The sequence below is a fragment of the Camelina sativa genome, chromosome 8 (assembly GCF_000633955.1).
Source record: "Camelina sativa cultivar DH55 chromosome 8, Cs, whole genome shotgun sequence".
NCBI lineage: Eukaryota > Viridiplantae > Streptophyta > Magnoliopsida > Brassicales > Brassicaceae > Camelina > Camelina sativa.
This window is the reverse complement of record NC_025692.1, coordinates 13,009,159-13,023,688: the sequence shown is the minus strand read 5'-3', so window position 1 is coordinate 13,023,688 and position 14,530 is coordinate 13,009,159. Positions and strand designations below refer to the sequence as shown.

The 14,530-nt window shown below is 37.7% G+C and overlaps 1 protein-coding gene across 1 annotated transcript; it reads left to right on the top strand.

Moving 5' to 3' along the window:
* LOC104707096 (probable serine/threonine-protein kinase WNK9) lies at nt 9,385-12,351 on the top strand. The gene is made up of 7 exons (XM_010423374.2): nt 9,385-9,772; nt 9,873-9,910; nt 10,308-10,535; nt 10,651-10,871; nt 10,969-11,126; nt 11,215-11,695; nt 11,825-12,351. The coding sequence occupies exons 1-7, from the start codon at nt 9,695-9,697 to the stop codon at nt 12,148-12,150; spliced, it is 1,530 nt and encodes a 509-aa protein (XP_010421676.1). The 5' UTR covers nt 9,385-9,694; the 3' UTR covers nt 12,151-12,351.

Below are 14,530 nucleotides of genomic sequence, written 5' to 3'. Positions count from 1 at the left end.
CCTTCTCAAGTGGTTTTATCAATACAAAATAAGCATAAGGTTCTCTCATGACAAGGAATTGAGCTTAGAGAAGGCTAAAGGTTGAAACCAACTAATACATACAATAACAGCGCCCTGTCTACCCAAAGGTCCCCAAAAAAACTCAGTCCTAACATTCTAACCCAAAAGTTGGTCCTATCTCTACCCTTCATCAGAAACATCATCTCAAACTCATTCTCTTACTCTTTACACTTAGTCTTAGGAAGAGTTCACTTCTTATCATTCTAGCCGATTGGAAAATCTTTATTATCACTATGGTTCTTTTTCTTTTCTTCTAAGGACTCTAGCCATCTTAAACATTTTCTTTTCTTTTCTTTGTCTAATCTTTTTATTTTATGCCCAGAACCAATAACTCTTTTTACTTTGCTCAACCCAAATCCTTTACTAGACTTGTAAATTTTGAAAACACATCCCCCTCCTAAAGACTTTCTACTCTTTACTTTCTTTTTTAACTCTTCACTTTTCTGCACAAATTCATACCCAATACCCAAAATTGAGTTCTCACCTAGTCCTACTAATCTGGATAACGCAAACTACAACTACACAGGATCCTACTATTCTCGGTTAGAACCTAATACTTTATAACAAGCTCAACTCGGAAAATGCCTGACACTCAAAAATATAATTGGCTTGAAAGAACGGTTGGTTAAGGGTGCAGGAAACTGTTCCAAAGATGGGAATCAGCTACTTGGATTGACAAGGGTGGTAAAAATGTGAAAGACAACCCAAGTATGTATATGGTATCCATGAGTTCGACTTTAATGCATAACAAAATAATTGCAAGTCAAGATTAGGTTCAGATAGATAGGGAATGACGTCAATTCAGAACATGCTTCAGTCAAGACTAGATTACAATTTCAAGAATTCAAAACCTGGTTCAGTCTTACATTTCAAGTTCAATCAACAAGTATTAAAGAACTAATAAAAAGAGCCTTGATCCTATCCTATTGAATCCAACATGCTAACAAGGTTACAGTCATCATCAACCCCTATGCTAAATGCAACAACCCTATATGAAAAACACTAGACTCAATCCTAATATGCAAATTCAAACTACATGAACACTCTGATTTTGTGGAAATTTTCGAAAGTTTTTCAAATTTTTTTGGTTTTTTCTATGCAAATAAATGAATGCAGACTCAAACATGATATGATACAAAAATATGAAATAAGAATCACAAAAAAAACATCAGATACATCATCTCAAACCCTCTCCCAAACTTAAATTACACAGTCTCTTGTGTAAGAAAAATTTGCAGAAGGATTTGAGAATCACAACAAAAACAATGCATGAATGAAATGGTATATACAAAGAGAAGGTAGGAGTACCTCAGTAGTAGAAGAATGAGTCGGTGCTCGCCCAAGGAGGAGCCTAAAACCGACTTTGTCTCTCACCTTGTTCTGGATCCGCAGGAGTGACCTCAGCTGCTTGCGTGTTCTGATAAACGTTATGTGGCTCGTCACACTGCATGTCATTGACTCTGGACTCACCATGGTCCGAGACTAGCACAACAACCTCTGTAGGCTGATAATCACCTTGAAGCTCAATCTGCTGCTCAACCGCGTTCATGTCCTGATAATCACCCTAAGCTTCATTCTGCTGCTCAACCTCTTGCTCACCTTGAGTTGCCGAACGATGTGCCGACCGATGACTTGAGGAAGCTCTATCCTTGAAACTCCTCGAACCTCTCTTCCTTCTCTCCCTAGACTCATGCGATGAACATCTTAAAGGATTGTGATGGATCGAGTCGACGGTGGTTCTCCGGAGATGAGCCGAACAAGGTAACTTCGGTCGAGTCGAGGCACCTGGACTCGATGGTGGTCAAGTCGGATTGGTTCACGGGTGAAGAGCTCGCAAGGTTCCAAAATTTGACGCGAAGACTCGAGCATGGTGGGAGCTCTGATGGTCGAGTGGATGGCTGGTGACTCGAGGAACACTTCACGGTGTCGGTCGAGTGGCACTGCGTCGAGTGGAACAACATAGTGATCGAGTCAAAATGTTGGTCGAGTGGGATGGCAGCGCGTGAATAGAAACAAACTCGAGTGGTACGCGTGATGGGCTTCTCGGTCGAGTAATATGTCTTCTCCGGATCAGGTGAGGACTCGACGGTGGTCGAGTGGAGGATGGTCGAATCAAGTGACAAGTGAAGATGGTGGTCAAGTGCGCAGGTCACAGGTGAGAAGAGTTGACAGTCGAGTCGAGTTCCATGCGTGTTGAGCTTCCTGGTTGAGTGGGTTGGATGTAATCTTTTGACTGCTACTTTCACTTTTCCTTTTCTGTTGCTCATACTCCCTTCTGTAGATTCCTGAACAAAAGAAAACTAAAAACAAAAATCAAAAATAGATCCTAAAGAATATTTACAGTGGTACTTTTGAGATTTCCTCCCAAGTGAGCTTGTTTAAAGTCTCTGAGCTTGACTTTGCATACTCCTAATGCTTTGGGAGGGTCATAGAGAGGCTTCAGAGACCCCTCTAGAATGTCTTGTCTAGCCAGATACTCTTTAACATTCTGCCCAGGTTCAACAACAAATGAACTGCTGTTCTTCATTATCCCAAACCTCTTCCTTAATTTCCTTAGAAGAGAACTTCTCATTGTACCTTGGAGCTTCTTGATTTGCCCACTCATCTCCTTCACCATAGTTGTTAACTCTTTCACTGAATCCCTTAGAATCTTAGTATTTTAGAGTTCATAAAAACTGTCAAGCGCGGGAGGACTTGACTCTTGCGGTTAGTGAGGTTTAGGAAGCAGGTCTTGACGCTTAGGGAGGGTAACGACTGCACTGGAGTTGGAGAATGGTCGAGCGACACTTTTTGAGTTTTCTCTTTGTTACCAAAACCTTAGTTTCTGCCTCATTCACACTCTCTAAGATGTCAAACCCAGCTTTCTGATCTTTCTCTTCAATAACGAAGGTCTGCCCATCAATAGTTGGTTTCTTCTTAGAATCCTTGATATCAAACTTCATCTTGAAGTTTTTACCCAGATTGAGATCAATCATCCCCTTCTTGACATCAATGACTGCTCCAGTTGTAGCTAAGAAAGATCTTCCCAGGATTAGTGGATCTTTAGGCTCTTCATCTATTTCCAGCACCAAAAAGTCAGTAGGAATCTCAGCTTGTCCAATTTTGATGGCCAGGTTCTCTAGTAGACTATGAGGCAGTCTAGTAGTCCTATCAGCCAATATTAAGCGGAGGTTGCATGACTTGTATTTGTTGAATCCTAGCCTCTGAGCTACAGAGAGTGGCATGAGGTTGACTGAAGCACAAAGGTCATATAGGCACTTTTTTGAAGGCCAATGGACCTAGAGAACAAGGCAAGGTGAAAGAACCAGGATCCTCTAGCTTCTTTGGGATAATCATCTTCTGAATCAGCCTTGCATTCATGAATAACTCCACCTATGACATGTACTACTCTCTCATCTTCCAGAGCTTTAGCTTTGTTATCTCCTCTTTCTCTATGATTTTTTTTGTTATCAAATTAGTTAAAAACTTTTGATATTGAGGCACAAGTGAAAATGCATCAAGCAAAGGCATCTTAAGTTCAATCTCCTCGACTTGTTTAGCAAACAGAGCTCTATACTTCTCAGTAAGCTCTTTTTTGAATCTCACTGGAATAGGTAGAGATCGCTTGTATGGTGGAGGAATGAATCTCACAAGTTTATCCTTGGGAGCAGCGGGTTCTTTAGTAGATTGAGGATCAAATTGCTTGACTGACTCAATTGGATCCTTGAGCACCTCGACGGGATCCTTTATCTGAACTTCCTCTTAAAGAAAATCCTCCCCATTTAAACTCTCATTGTCCTCAGTGAGCCGTACATCTACAGCTTGGTGGTGATGGTTTGAATAGTAGCATAGTCCCTGGGTTTTTGAACTGCTTTTCCAGGTAGTTAGCCAGGTCTTCGGGTATAAGTAGAAGGAGTCTTGCCTTCCATATACTTCATCTTGGAGTTAAGAGCTTCAAACTTGACATTCAGATCATTGTATGAACACTCCATTTGCTGACTGAGTTCAGCAAGCTTCTTGGCAGTTTCCAGAGAACCACTAGCTTGACCTTGAAGAATTAGTTGCATCATGTGCTTCATTTCTTGATCAGGAGTGTGAGTAGGCTAAACTTTTTGAGGTGAAAATCCTGGCGGGGGTCCTGAAGGAGCTTGGTAACTTTGATGGAACTGTTGTTTAGGCACAAATCCTTGATGGTGAGGCACAAAAGGTTTTTGTTTACCTTGTTGTTGCTGCTGAGGAGGGTACACTTGATCCTGGGGATTTGCAACGTTGGTGCTCCTGTAAGACAAATTGGGGTTCGTCTTATAGGGGTTGTAACCTTTGTTGTATCCACCTTGATTCTGGACGTAGCTAATCTCTTCAGATTGATCACCCTCCCCATCTTAAACTTGGAAATGGTCATCCTCAAATACAAAGAGGATGGTCTTCTGCTGTCTCAGCAAGAGGCGATCAAGCTTGTCATTGACAGTCTTCAGATCCTTCTTGTACTTCTCCTTCGAACCAGACTCTCCCCTGATTGTGCGGTCATAATTCTCGCTATAGTTGCCATCAGACTGGGCGAGATTTTCAACGAGTTGTAAACCTTCATCTACGTCTTGTTCAGGAAGTTGCCATTTGAAGCAGTGTCAAGCAGCATGCGTATCTTTGGAAATACACCACGGTAGAGAGTGCTCAGCAGTGAATCGTTGCTGAATCCATGGTGTGGGCATTGGCTATGGTAACTCTTGAAACGCTCTCAGGCTTCGCAGAACGATTCTGAGTTCTTCTGAGTGAAGCTGAGATGTCATTCCTAAGACGTATTGTTCTGGAGTTGGAGAAGAACTTGGCCAAGAAGGGTTTTATTGTAGTCATCCCAAGTGGTGATGGTTCCCTTGGGAATGTTTTTCTCCCATTGATGAGCTTTGTCTCCCAGGGAGAATGGGAGCAACTTGTAACCATCCTCACTCACTTCGTTGATCTTGGTGAGATTGCACAGACGGTCGAACTCGTCTAAGTGATCGAGTGGATCCTCCATAGGCAACCCGTGAAACTTGTTCCCTTGGATTATGGAGATCATACCACTTTTGATTTCGAAGTTGTTGTTCTGCACAGCAGGAGGGACGATTCTAGCATGCTGAGTATGAGTGTTCGGTGTATCCCCAACACCAATGTGTCGCGGTCGTGGATTAGGTCCGTTAGGTTGTTCCATAGTGATTGGTGTGGGATGATCAGTGAAAGTACGAGCTTGGCGTGGTCTTTGCAACCAATTAATGTCGTAAATAGCAGGAAGGAGATTCTGATGTCCTCTTGATCTGGTGTGCATGCAAGGTTGCAAAACAAACAAGCAGACAACAAAAGCAAGTCACTACTCAGAATGATAAGTGTAACAATACTTAATCTTGCAAAACTTGAAATCTCAAATGTAGCAAAACGAATCCCAAATGGCAACGGCGCCAAATTGATATTAGGATTTTTGTGTCTCCTAGTAGGTCTCAATTAACCTTATGTAGTTGTAGTACTTAAGGTGTCAATCCAGTTGGGAAACTTTACTAACAAATGAGATGCAATCAAGAAATCACAAGTCAAGCCAATTTCAAGAGTAGTTTTATGTCTAACGATCCTAGTGTGATCAGAATGCAAAACGGAAATGAACTACAGAACTAAAAACAAAAATGCATGACAAGAAGCGAACATGAATAAGTAAAAGCAAAAACGATTCTAGGCATGAACTAGACAGCAATGAAAATAACAATCAGAAAGATAGAAGTCCTAAGGATCGGAGTAATTGATATCAGCAGAGTCTCCTAGTCTACAAAGTGTTTAACATGCCACAAGCAAACTATCCCTAGACAATGAACATCACAACTTAGCTAATCCAATCTCTTGATAGAAGCTACTCAGGCTCAACCACTTCCAAACCTAGCTCTCGCTAGAGAAACATAATCAAGCAGGCATGACAAACAAGTTCATTCACGTCAACAAACATCCTAGACAAATAATCTCTTAGGCTAAGAATGTAAGTCTCTGGCACTAGTTGGTCAGACATTTCATCAACCACCTTTTGGGTGTGGAAATGTCTAAGACTTAGTTCCAATTGATCAGAGAGAAACTGGTATTTCTAACTCTAATCCAGAAGAGAATCATTCCAATCTAAACTTAAACACCCTACATACTAAGATCCTCTACCTAATCTATCCCATCCTCAAGAACTCTAACACTACTCGGATCTAGAAATCATCATCAACGACACAAACTCAGAAAACATTGAATCAAGCATCATGAGATAGACAAAAATGAGATGAACAACTTTGTATAAGAAATCCAATGCAAAAACTCAATAATATCAAGCCTATCTGATTAAAAAGTTTCAAAACGTTTTAGGTGCTAGATAAACCTTAAGGAAAAGAACAAAAACGAGATAAAAGATGTCCTCGGCAAAGACTTAACAAAATGTATTTATAGTAAAAACATGTAAAGCCCTAAAACTTAAAACGACAAGGTAAATAGTCGGTTTGGGAATCTTCTGAAGCGTGTGAGACGGAGCGTCTTCCTAACATGTATGATCGAGTCAGTGTGCGTTGGTCGAGTGGAAGCGAGGCAGCTCGAGCTAGGTCGAGTGATGCGCGTGATGAGTGGCTCGAACGAGGTGGCTCGAGTGAGGTCGAGTGGAACGCGTAATGAGCGGCTCGAACTAGGTGGCTCGAGTGATGCGCGGGGAGGTTGGCTCGAATAAGGTGGCTTAAGTGATGTGTGGGGAGGTTGGAGTGATGTCGGCTTGAGCTGGGTCAAGTGGAGTGATGTCGGCTCGAGCTGGGTCGAGTGGAGTGATGTCGGCTCGAGCTGGGAGTATATGCATCCACTAAAACAATGATAACTCTTGAACCACACCTTCGATTGGCTTGAAATAAACGACATTGGAAAGATGACTCAATTCTCTATAACTTTGATAAAGATGCAAAAGCTGAATCCTAAAGTAAAACCTTCACTAGACTCGATCAAAGAGGTGGAAGAAGTCGGATGTCTGGTGTGGTTGGTCAGGTGGGATGACATCCATTCCAGGCATGATGGATCGAGTGGGATGCTGGTGCTTCTTCCTGGGAGCGCGTCTAAGTCGCATGTCGGTCGAGTCTCATTGCTTCTCTCCCGGGAGCGTCAGTCGAGTCGCATGTCTTAGCCTCCATTTGGTTCCAACAGTCTGGACATCTCCTAAACACCTGAAATACTCCAAAATGCACAATGTATGCAAAGATGATGCAAGAACTACCTAAACATGCAAAGTGTATAAAAGAGACTAGAAAATAATGCAAAACAATGAGTTATCCTAGCTAAATGCATGACGAATACATGCTAAAGAGAGACAAAATATAGACATATCACATCGACCGATGCTCCTAGGTCAAACCGCGTTGTCCTTGCATTGCATCGATCGACGCACAAAGTGCATCGACCGGTGCACATGTCGAGCATCGTTTTCTCCAAAAGCTTCTCGCCGGATCTTCGTTCCTACACCAACAAAACTCGATCCCAAGCCACAAGAAAGCTTCACAAAGCCCCAAATAACATTCTAATAAGCCAAACAACACATAAACAAGAAGTTCAGAGAAATCTCCAGCTTAGATAAGCCATGGTCATTCACTTACCTTTACCACAGACGATTATGAACCTCAAACAAGCAAAACAACGCTCCTAGGAAGCTCCTACAACGATCCTAGCTACAGATCTCTACAGGAACAACCTCCAATCTCCCAAAAACCTCAAGAACACTCAAGAACACTCACAAAAAATCTTTCTCTTTTTCTTTTTCTGCAGAAACGGCTAAACCTCAGCCAACCCACGAGTTTCTGCTTTTATAAGCGATTCCAGGGTTTTTCTAACCCCAAAACGTAATGTTTAACTCGTCCGCACATAACCGACCTTGCATCGACCAATGCACATAGTGCATCGATTGATTCATCCCCTAAACCAGAATTCCGGTTTGCGGATGTTACAATTAAGAGCCGTTCTAGAACATGAACACAAGAATAGACTAACCCTCTTTCAAGGCATTAGAAACTAAACTTGACTATTACTTTGCTAAACTTTCATTTACAACCTCCTAGCCAAATTTGCATTACAATCAAGTTCATTAAGTTCACAATGTGTCCTAACATCAACTTTCACAGGCTAGAAATACATTGCTCAATTCACACTCATTCAGGCATTCTATTGAACACTTTTGATGCATAGAAAGACCTAGAGTCTAAAACAACGTGATCAGTCCTATTTTAGCATTAAGATCATGTGAATCAAAGAACCTAGGGATTAAGAACTCCAAACAACAATTAAAACATCAATTCATTGAATCTCCTAATTGGAACCCTAAAACCCAATTGAAGAACTACTCACACATAGCAAAAGAGAAAACAAAAATAAGAGATGAAGAAAACATGATTAAATTGCAGAAATAATAATGAAGGGTTTAGAAATCTTCTCCAAATTGTCAATGAGGATGAATCTCTATAATCCCAAAAGAGTGGCTTACAGAAAGTCTCAGGTTGCAGAAAAGACAGCGTGGAATAAAACTTAGGGTTTTTCTCCTATCAAATAAAAAGTATTTATAGAGTTTTCCAAATAAGGTAAAAAAGGTAACAACCTAGTCAAAATATTTCTCAGCCAGGCGGGTTTCTTAAGTAGGCGGATTTTGACGTGAAACTTGTTGGTTCAGGCTATGTTTCTTAGTCAGGCGGGTTTCTTAGATAGGCAGGTTTTAACGTGAAAGTTGTCGGGTTAGACTTCGCTTCTCAACTAGGCGGGTTTCTCAGATAGGCGTGTTTTAACGTGAAAGTTGTTGGGTTAGACTTTGTTGCTTAGCTAGGCGGATTCTTCTGGTAGGCGGGTTTTCACCTGAACTAACATCAATCTCATATGCTTGTTTGCATCCAGAATTACTCATTTTTCTTCTATTTTCCTCCAAAATGTTCTGAAACCTATAAAGACTCGATAAAGAATTAAAAGACTCTAAAACACACTTTAACTCAATAAAAAGTATAAAATAAGAAAGAAAACAAAAACTCAAAACTATAAAAACACCATATATTATATATAATTCGTTTGGTTATGATAGCATGCCAATGGGACAAAGTTCCCACATTATGTTGTTTGTAGTTTTCAATTTATTATAATTAATTAAGGAGAGACATTTTTCTTCTTTCTTCTAGCAAAAAATATCTGCAAAAGTATATTTTAATCAAATAGTAGATAAAAATAAATTCAAACATTTGTTAATTGTTTACTCGTTGTGAACCATGTTCATTTCGTCTTGCACCGGCCTTCATGAGATAGTATGAACAACTAAACAAAATTATATAAGTACCAAACACAAAAAGAAAAAAAATAAAGAACAGAGAAAAAACGAAAAAGAAAAAAGTATCAAGTTTAGTTTCTTTGACTCCGATCGATCCTCATTTACACTGAGTTTAATGTGATTTCTTTAAAACTGATTATGTCAGAAGTATAAAGATGATTATGATGAAAAAGGCTTAAAAGTAACCAAAAACATAGAAAATTAAAAAGGAGATACCTTTAATTATTTAAATATATTACCATATCTTACTCTTTTCATATTTTTGGGATTTCTCGGTTTTTCTTTATATTTTCCATCTTTTGTCTTTGCTCTTTTTGATCTTTCTTGGGGTGTATGATGAACAATCTCAGTCATCTTGAATCAGATTACTCTCAGTATGTTGAAGTTGATCCGACTGGAAGATATGGAAGAGTAAATTTCTTCTTTCTAACAACTATTGTTTTTTTTTTGTTTTTAATATCTTTTTGCTTTCTTGAATTTGTGTTGTGTGTGTGTGTTCTTGTTGTTGCAGTACAATGAAGTTCTGGGCAAAGGTTCTTCAAAGACAGTGTAAGAATCCAATTTCTCCCTTGAGGTTTCTTACTTTCTTCCTTTTCTTTCTGTGATCAACTTCTCTGGAACTTTGGTGTTTTATGCTTACCATGTTGTTATTTTTGTTTTCATTTTCTTTTTTCTCAATAAAGCTTGGTTATTTTTCATTTCCTAATCTATGAAAATTCAGAGATTCTTCTTTGCATATTTGGTTTTTTTTTTTTTTACTTTTAATAGTGGTCGATTCATGATTGAGTTATAAAAAGTTTTATCAGTTCAAAGGAACCTTTTCTTTTTTCCCCACTTGGTAGATAATTTATACAATTGGTAATCACGATGATTAATCGAAGATTGAGTTTAGTGATTCTGAATTAGACAAAACTATTGTTTTTGGTTCCTTGATTTGGGTTTGCAGTTACAGAGGATTTGATGAGTATGAAGGTATAGAAGTAGCATGGAACCAAGTAAAGCTCTACGATTTCTTGCAGAGTCCTCAAGAACTGGAGAGGCTTTACTGTGAAATCCATCTCCTCAAAACATTAAAACACAAAAGCATTATGAAGTTCTACGCTTCTTGGGTCGATACCGATAATAGGAACATCAACTTTGTCACTGAAATGTTCACTTCTGGCACCTTGAGACAGTAAGCTTCTCTTTGTCTATCTTGTATCCTAAGTTATATTCACATGATTATAAAATCATATGCATGTCATGTTAACATTAAATATGCTCTGTTAACATTAAATATGCTAATGTAGATATAGGCTAAAACACAAGAGAGTGAACATAAGAGCGGTGAAGAATTGGTGTAGACAAATCTTAAGAGGATTAAACTATCTTCATACACATGACCCTCCTGTGATTCATAGAGATCTCAAGTGTGACAACATTTTCATTAATGGGAACCAAGGAGAAGTCAAGATTGGCGATCTTGGTCTTGCTGCTTGTTTACAACACTCTCACGCTGCTCATTGTGTTGGTATGCAATTTGTTCAGTGCTTTTGTTTTGCTAATTAAGTCCATATATATATTGGATTATGATTGCTGAAAGTATTTTGCGATATTCTTTTCTTTAGGGACACCAGAGTTCATGGCTCCTGAAGTTTATAAAGAAGAATACAACCAATTAGTCGACATATACTCGTTCGGGATGTGTGTTCTGGAAATGGTAACATTTGACTACCCGTATAGCGAGTGTTCTCACCCTGCTCAGATTTACAAAAGAGTTATATCGGTTAGTATATCTATATCCTATACGATGTTACCGGGATTATAAGCTCTTATATTGAGTCATTATAAGTTTGTTAAATTATCTTTCTCAGGGCAAGAAACCAGCCGGATTAGACAAGGTGAAGGATCCAGAGGTTAAAGGCTTTATAGAGAAGTGTTTGGCCACAGTGTCCCTTAGGCTCTCTGCTCGTGAACTACTCGACGACCAATTTCTCTGTATCGATGAAAGTGAATTGGATATGAGATCCGTAGAGAGCGAAAGGGGTCAGATAGATGAAGTTAGACATTCTTATCATATGGCTGACCATTACTTCAATGAGGGAGCCAATATCAACTCTTTTGATCATCCTCACTACTCAAACGGTTCCTACAGCCACGATAATGAAAACCAATGGGATTACAATGGAGAGGATTCTGTGGAGTCACACGCATTAATAGAGTTTCATATTGATGATACTGAAGAAGATGAGGAAGATGATAAAAGCTTTGGTAATGTTGACATAAGCATTAAAGGGAAGAAAAGAGACAATGGTGATGGACTATTCCTGCGACTCAGAACCGTCGACAAGGAAGGTTTGTAACACTCTATAACATTCTAATCTTTACAGTTCCTATGTCCGAAAGACATAATATTTTCAGTTGTAGACTAAACAAGATTGCAAATGTCCCACTAATTTCCTTACATTATGGTCATTGTTGCAGGGCGTATCAGAAATATATACTTCCCGTTTGACATTGAGGCCGACACAGCAATAAGCGTTGCAAGAGAGATGGTTGAAGAGTTGGAGATGGACGACCGTGATGTCATAAAGATAGCAAATATGATCGATGGAGAGATTGCTTCTCTTGTTCCCAACTGGAGCATCTTCTGCAGCTGCGAATCGAACCGTTCCTCCGTGGGTTCAATCATGGATTTCAACGAGAAGCCGTGTGGCAGAAAAGGGTGCCAAGAGAAGCATGGACGGTTTGAGGAAATCACGTTTGAGATAAAAGTAAACCACTCAGACGAAGAAGAGGATTTTTCTTGAGAGGCAAGTAACGTGATACACTAACTGTGGAAGATCCATATAGTCTGTGATGAGCTATCCGATGAAACTGTGGAAGGCTCACAGATTAGCAGATGAAAAATCTAGCCGGAGATGTTGAACGAGAGAGAGGAAGGTTTAGTCCCAAGATGTATTAAAAGAACTATTTCACTTCCTTTAATTTATATTGGCGCATTTAATACATTTCTCTTCATATTGTATAAAAAGAATTTACAGTTAAGTCAACACTGAAAACAAATTTACAATAATTCTTAAAGAACCAGTATTACTATTTACAGTAGTATTTTAATCCTTGATCAACTCGGTTCAAACTCATCACAAGAAAAGCTAAAAAATTAAAGAGGCAAAAGAGCTATAATAAATTGAGACAAAATCTGACTCTATACAATATTGTATTAAATAGATTGTTAAATTGTTAGAATATCTTAAGGTTTTTTTTTTGAATGACTAAAGGCATCTCCAGTTATGAGTACTAATCACATATAAATTAATATAATAATAAGTGAGGAGAGAAAGAAGAGAATCGTTTTTTCAGTAGCAAGGCTTCTCAGAGATATAAACAGGTGTCAACTTCTTAGTTGTTATTACTAATAAATATATATATATATATAATTAAAATAATAAATTTTTTTTTAAAGGAAATGTTTAGTGCGTTGCTGTGCTGACGACGGTCTAATAAGTTTTGGATCTAGCCAGTACATTTTCCTAATCCGCTTGCAAGTGCCACTCAAACAATAATCTGACTCGAGTCAAGTCATTCATTCCAATTTACCGTCATTGAAACTTTTAGAAGTTTGATCATCTTATTGCTGGTGTCGAGACAGAAGTCACTCTTTAAACCAAACACATCATCATATCATTGAAGAGATCATTCCCAAAACAACTATCATCATCCATAATGTTATTTAAATTATATGGATGATGAGAACTGCTTTGAGAATCCAAATAATAAAGTTATTAAGATTATTTTTTTAATTACAAAATGAGAGCAACCAATTCTTATTATATAATGAAAGCTACAAATTGAGAAAACCCTAAAACCCAAAATGGGAAGAATCTAATTTAAATCATCACATATTTCTTATTAAAACTTTTCATTATGTACTACTCGTTTAAACATGTGTCATAATTAACTAATTTTTTTATATTGTTTATTTCAATTTCATGTTTGAGTTAGAATTATGTTAGATTAATATTTGATTCCTTTTCACTAATATTTTAAATTTAAGTATGTTGTAGTATTTTCAAATTGGTTCTTTAAGTTTTCGTTTATATCTTTGAATTATCAAAAAGTCATATATGAGTGTGCTTATATTTTATCTATTTTTTAATTATGTCAAATTTTTTTTGAATTTCTCAACTTTTAAAGATTGGTGACAGACTCATTGTAATCGCGTATATTTTTATTTTAGCTTTTCATATAAATATGTCAATTATTACTATATAATATATTGTTGATTCCAAATATTTCTTTAAGTTAACAATTTTGGTGGTTTAAAAAACTATACCAACTGAAAGTAAAGAGACATATAATTGACTTAAAGTTTTCCTAGAATCATTTTATAGGTGGTCATAAAGAGCATACTTTAATAATAATGTATGTCTTGATGTAAAAACAAAATTTTGTGGTAAAACAGATAGTAGAATTGTACGAGGATGTAACTAAGATGAATGTTTAATCGGTGGTATACATGTAAAATATTTGTGAACAAATTGTGAAATTATATTTTATGTAAAGTCATAAAATTGTGAAATTATATTTTATGTAAAGTTATCTAAACATGCAGTATATGTTTTTATTTAAACAAGTAAGGTTAAAATCTAACACTGTTAAATGATTTCGTAACATCCATTAAAGACTATTAAATTGGGGGTTACAATGCACCACTTATTTCAATATAAAGATCATCATAAATGTCTCTTCGACGTGATACAGATTTCAAAACAATAAGCACATGGTTGTAGATAATGGACACATCCTTGTTTGCTTGATGATAGAAGATCAATTTCTCATTTTCATCTCCTTTAGTTTCTTGAGTCAACTGTCACAATTCCATCCAAAGCCATGAAAGCATTATATGCCAGGAATCATCTCGTTTAGATGCACAATGAGTGTCATTTGATTAGGCAAATTTAAATAGCATAAATCAAAAATATTATATCATTAAATTAGATTATCTCCAAAGAAATGAGTTTTAAATCTGATTGGTACTAACCAGGGCCGGCTTAAACATCGACTACACCTCGTGCCATAGTCATTGAATATTCAATTTTTTTAAGAAAAAATAAAAAATTTACACACTAAATATTTAAATTACTTACCAGATTTTGAGGAGGACTCGTAAATCAACCATAGGATTGC

Bases quoted from the DNA above. Each gene is read 5' to 3' on its own strand.
- LOC104707096 (XM_010423374.2), top strand. From the start codon at position 9,695: ATGATGAACAATCTCAGTCATCTTGAATCAGATTACTCTCAGTATGTT. The intron at 9,773-9,872 runs GTAAATTTCTTC...TTGTTGTTGCAG, and splicing joins CGACTGGAAGATATGGAAGA to TACAATGAAGTTCTGGGCAA. The intron at 11,127-11,214 runs GTTAGTATATCT...TATCTTTCTCAG, and splicing joins TTTACAAAAGAGTTATATCG to GGCAAGAAACCAGCCGGATT.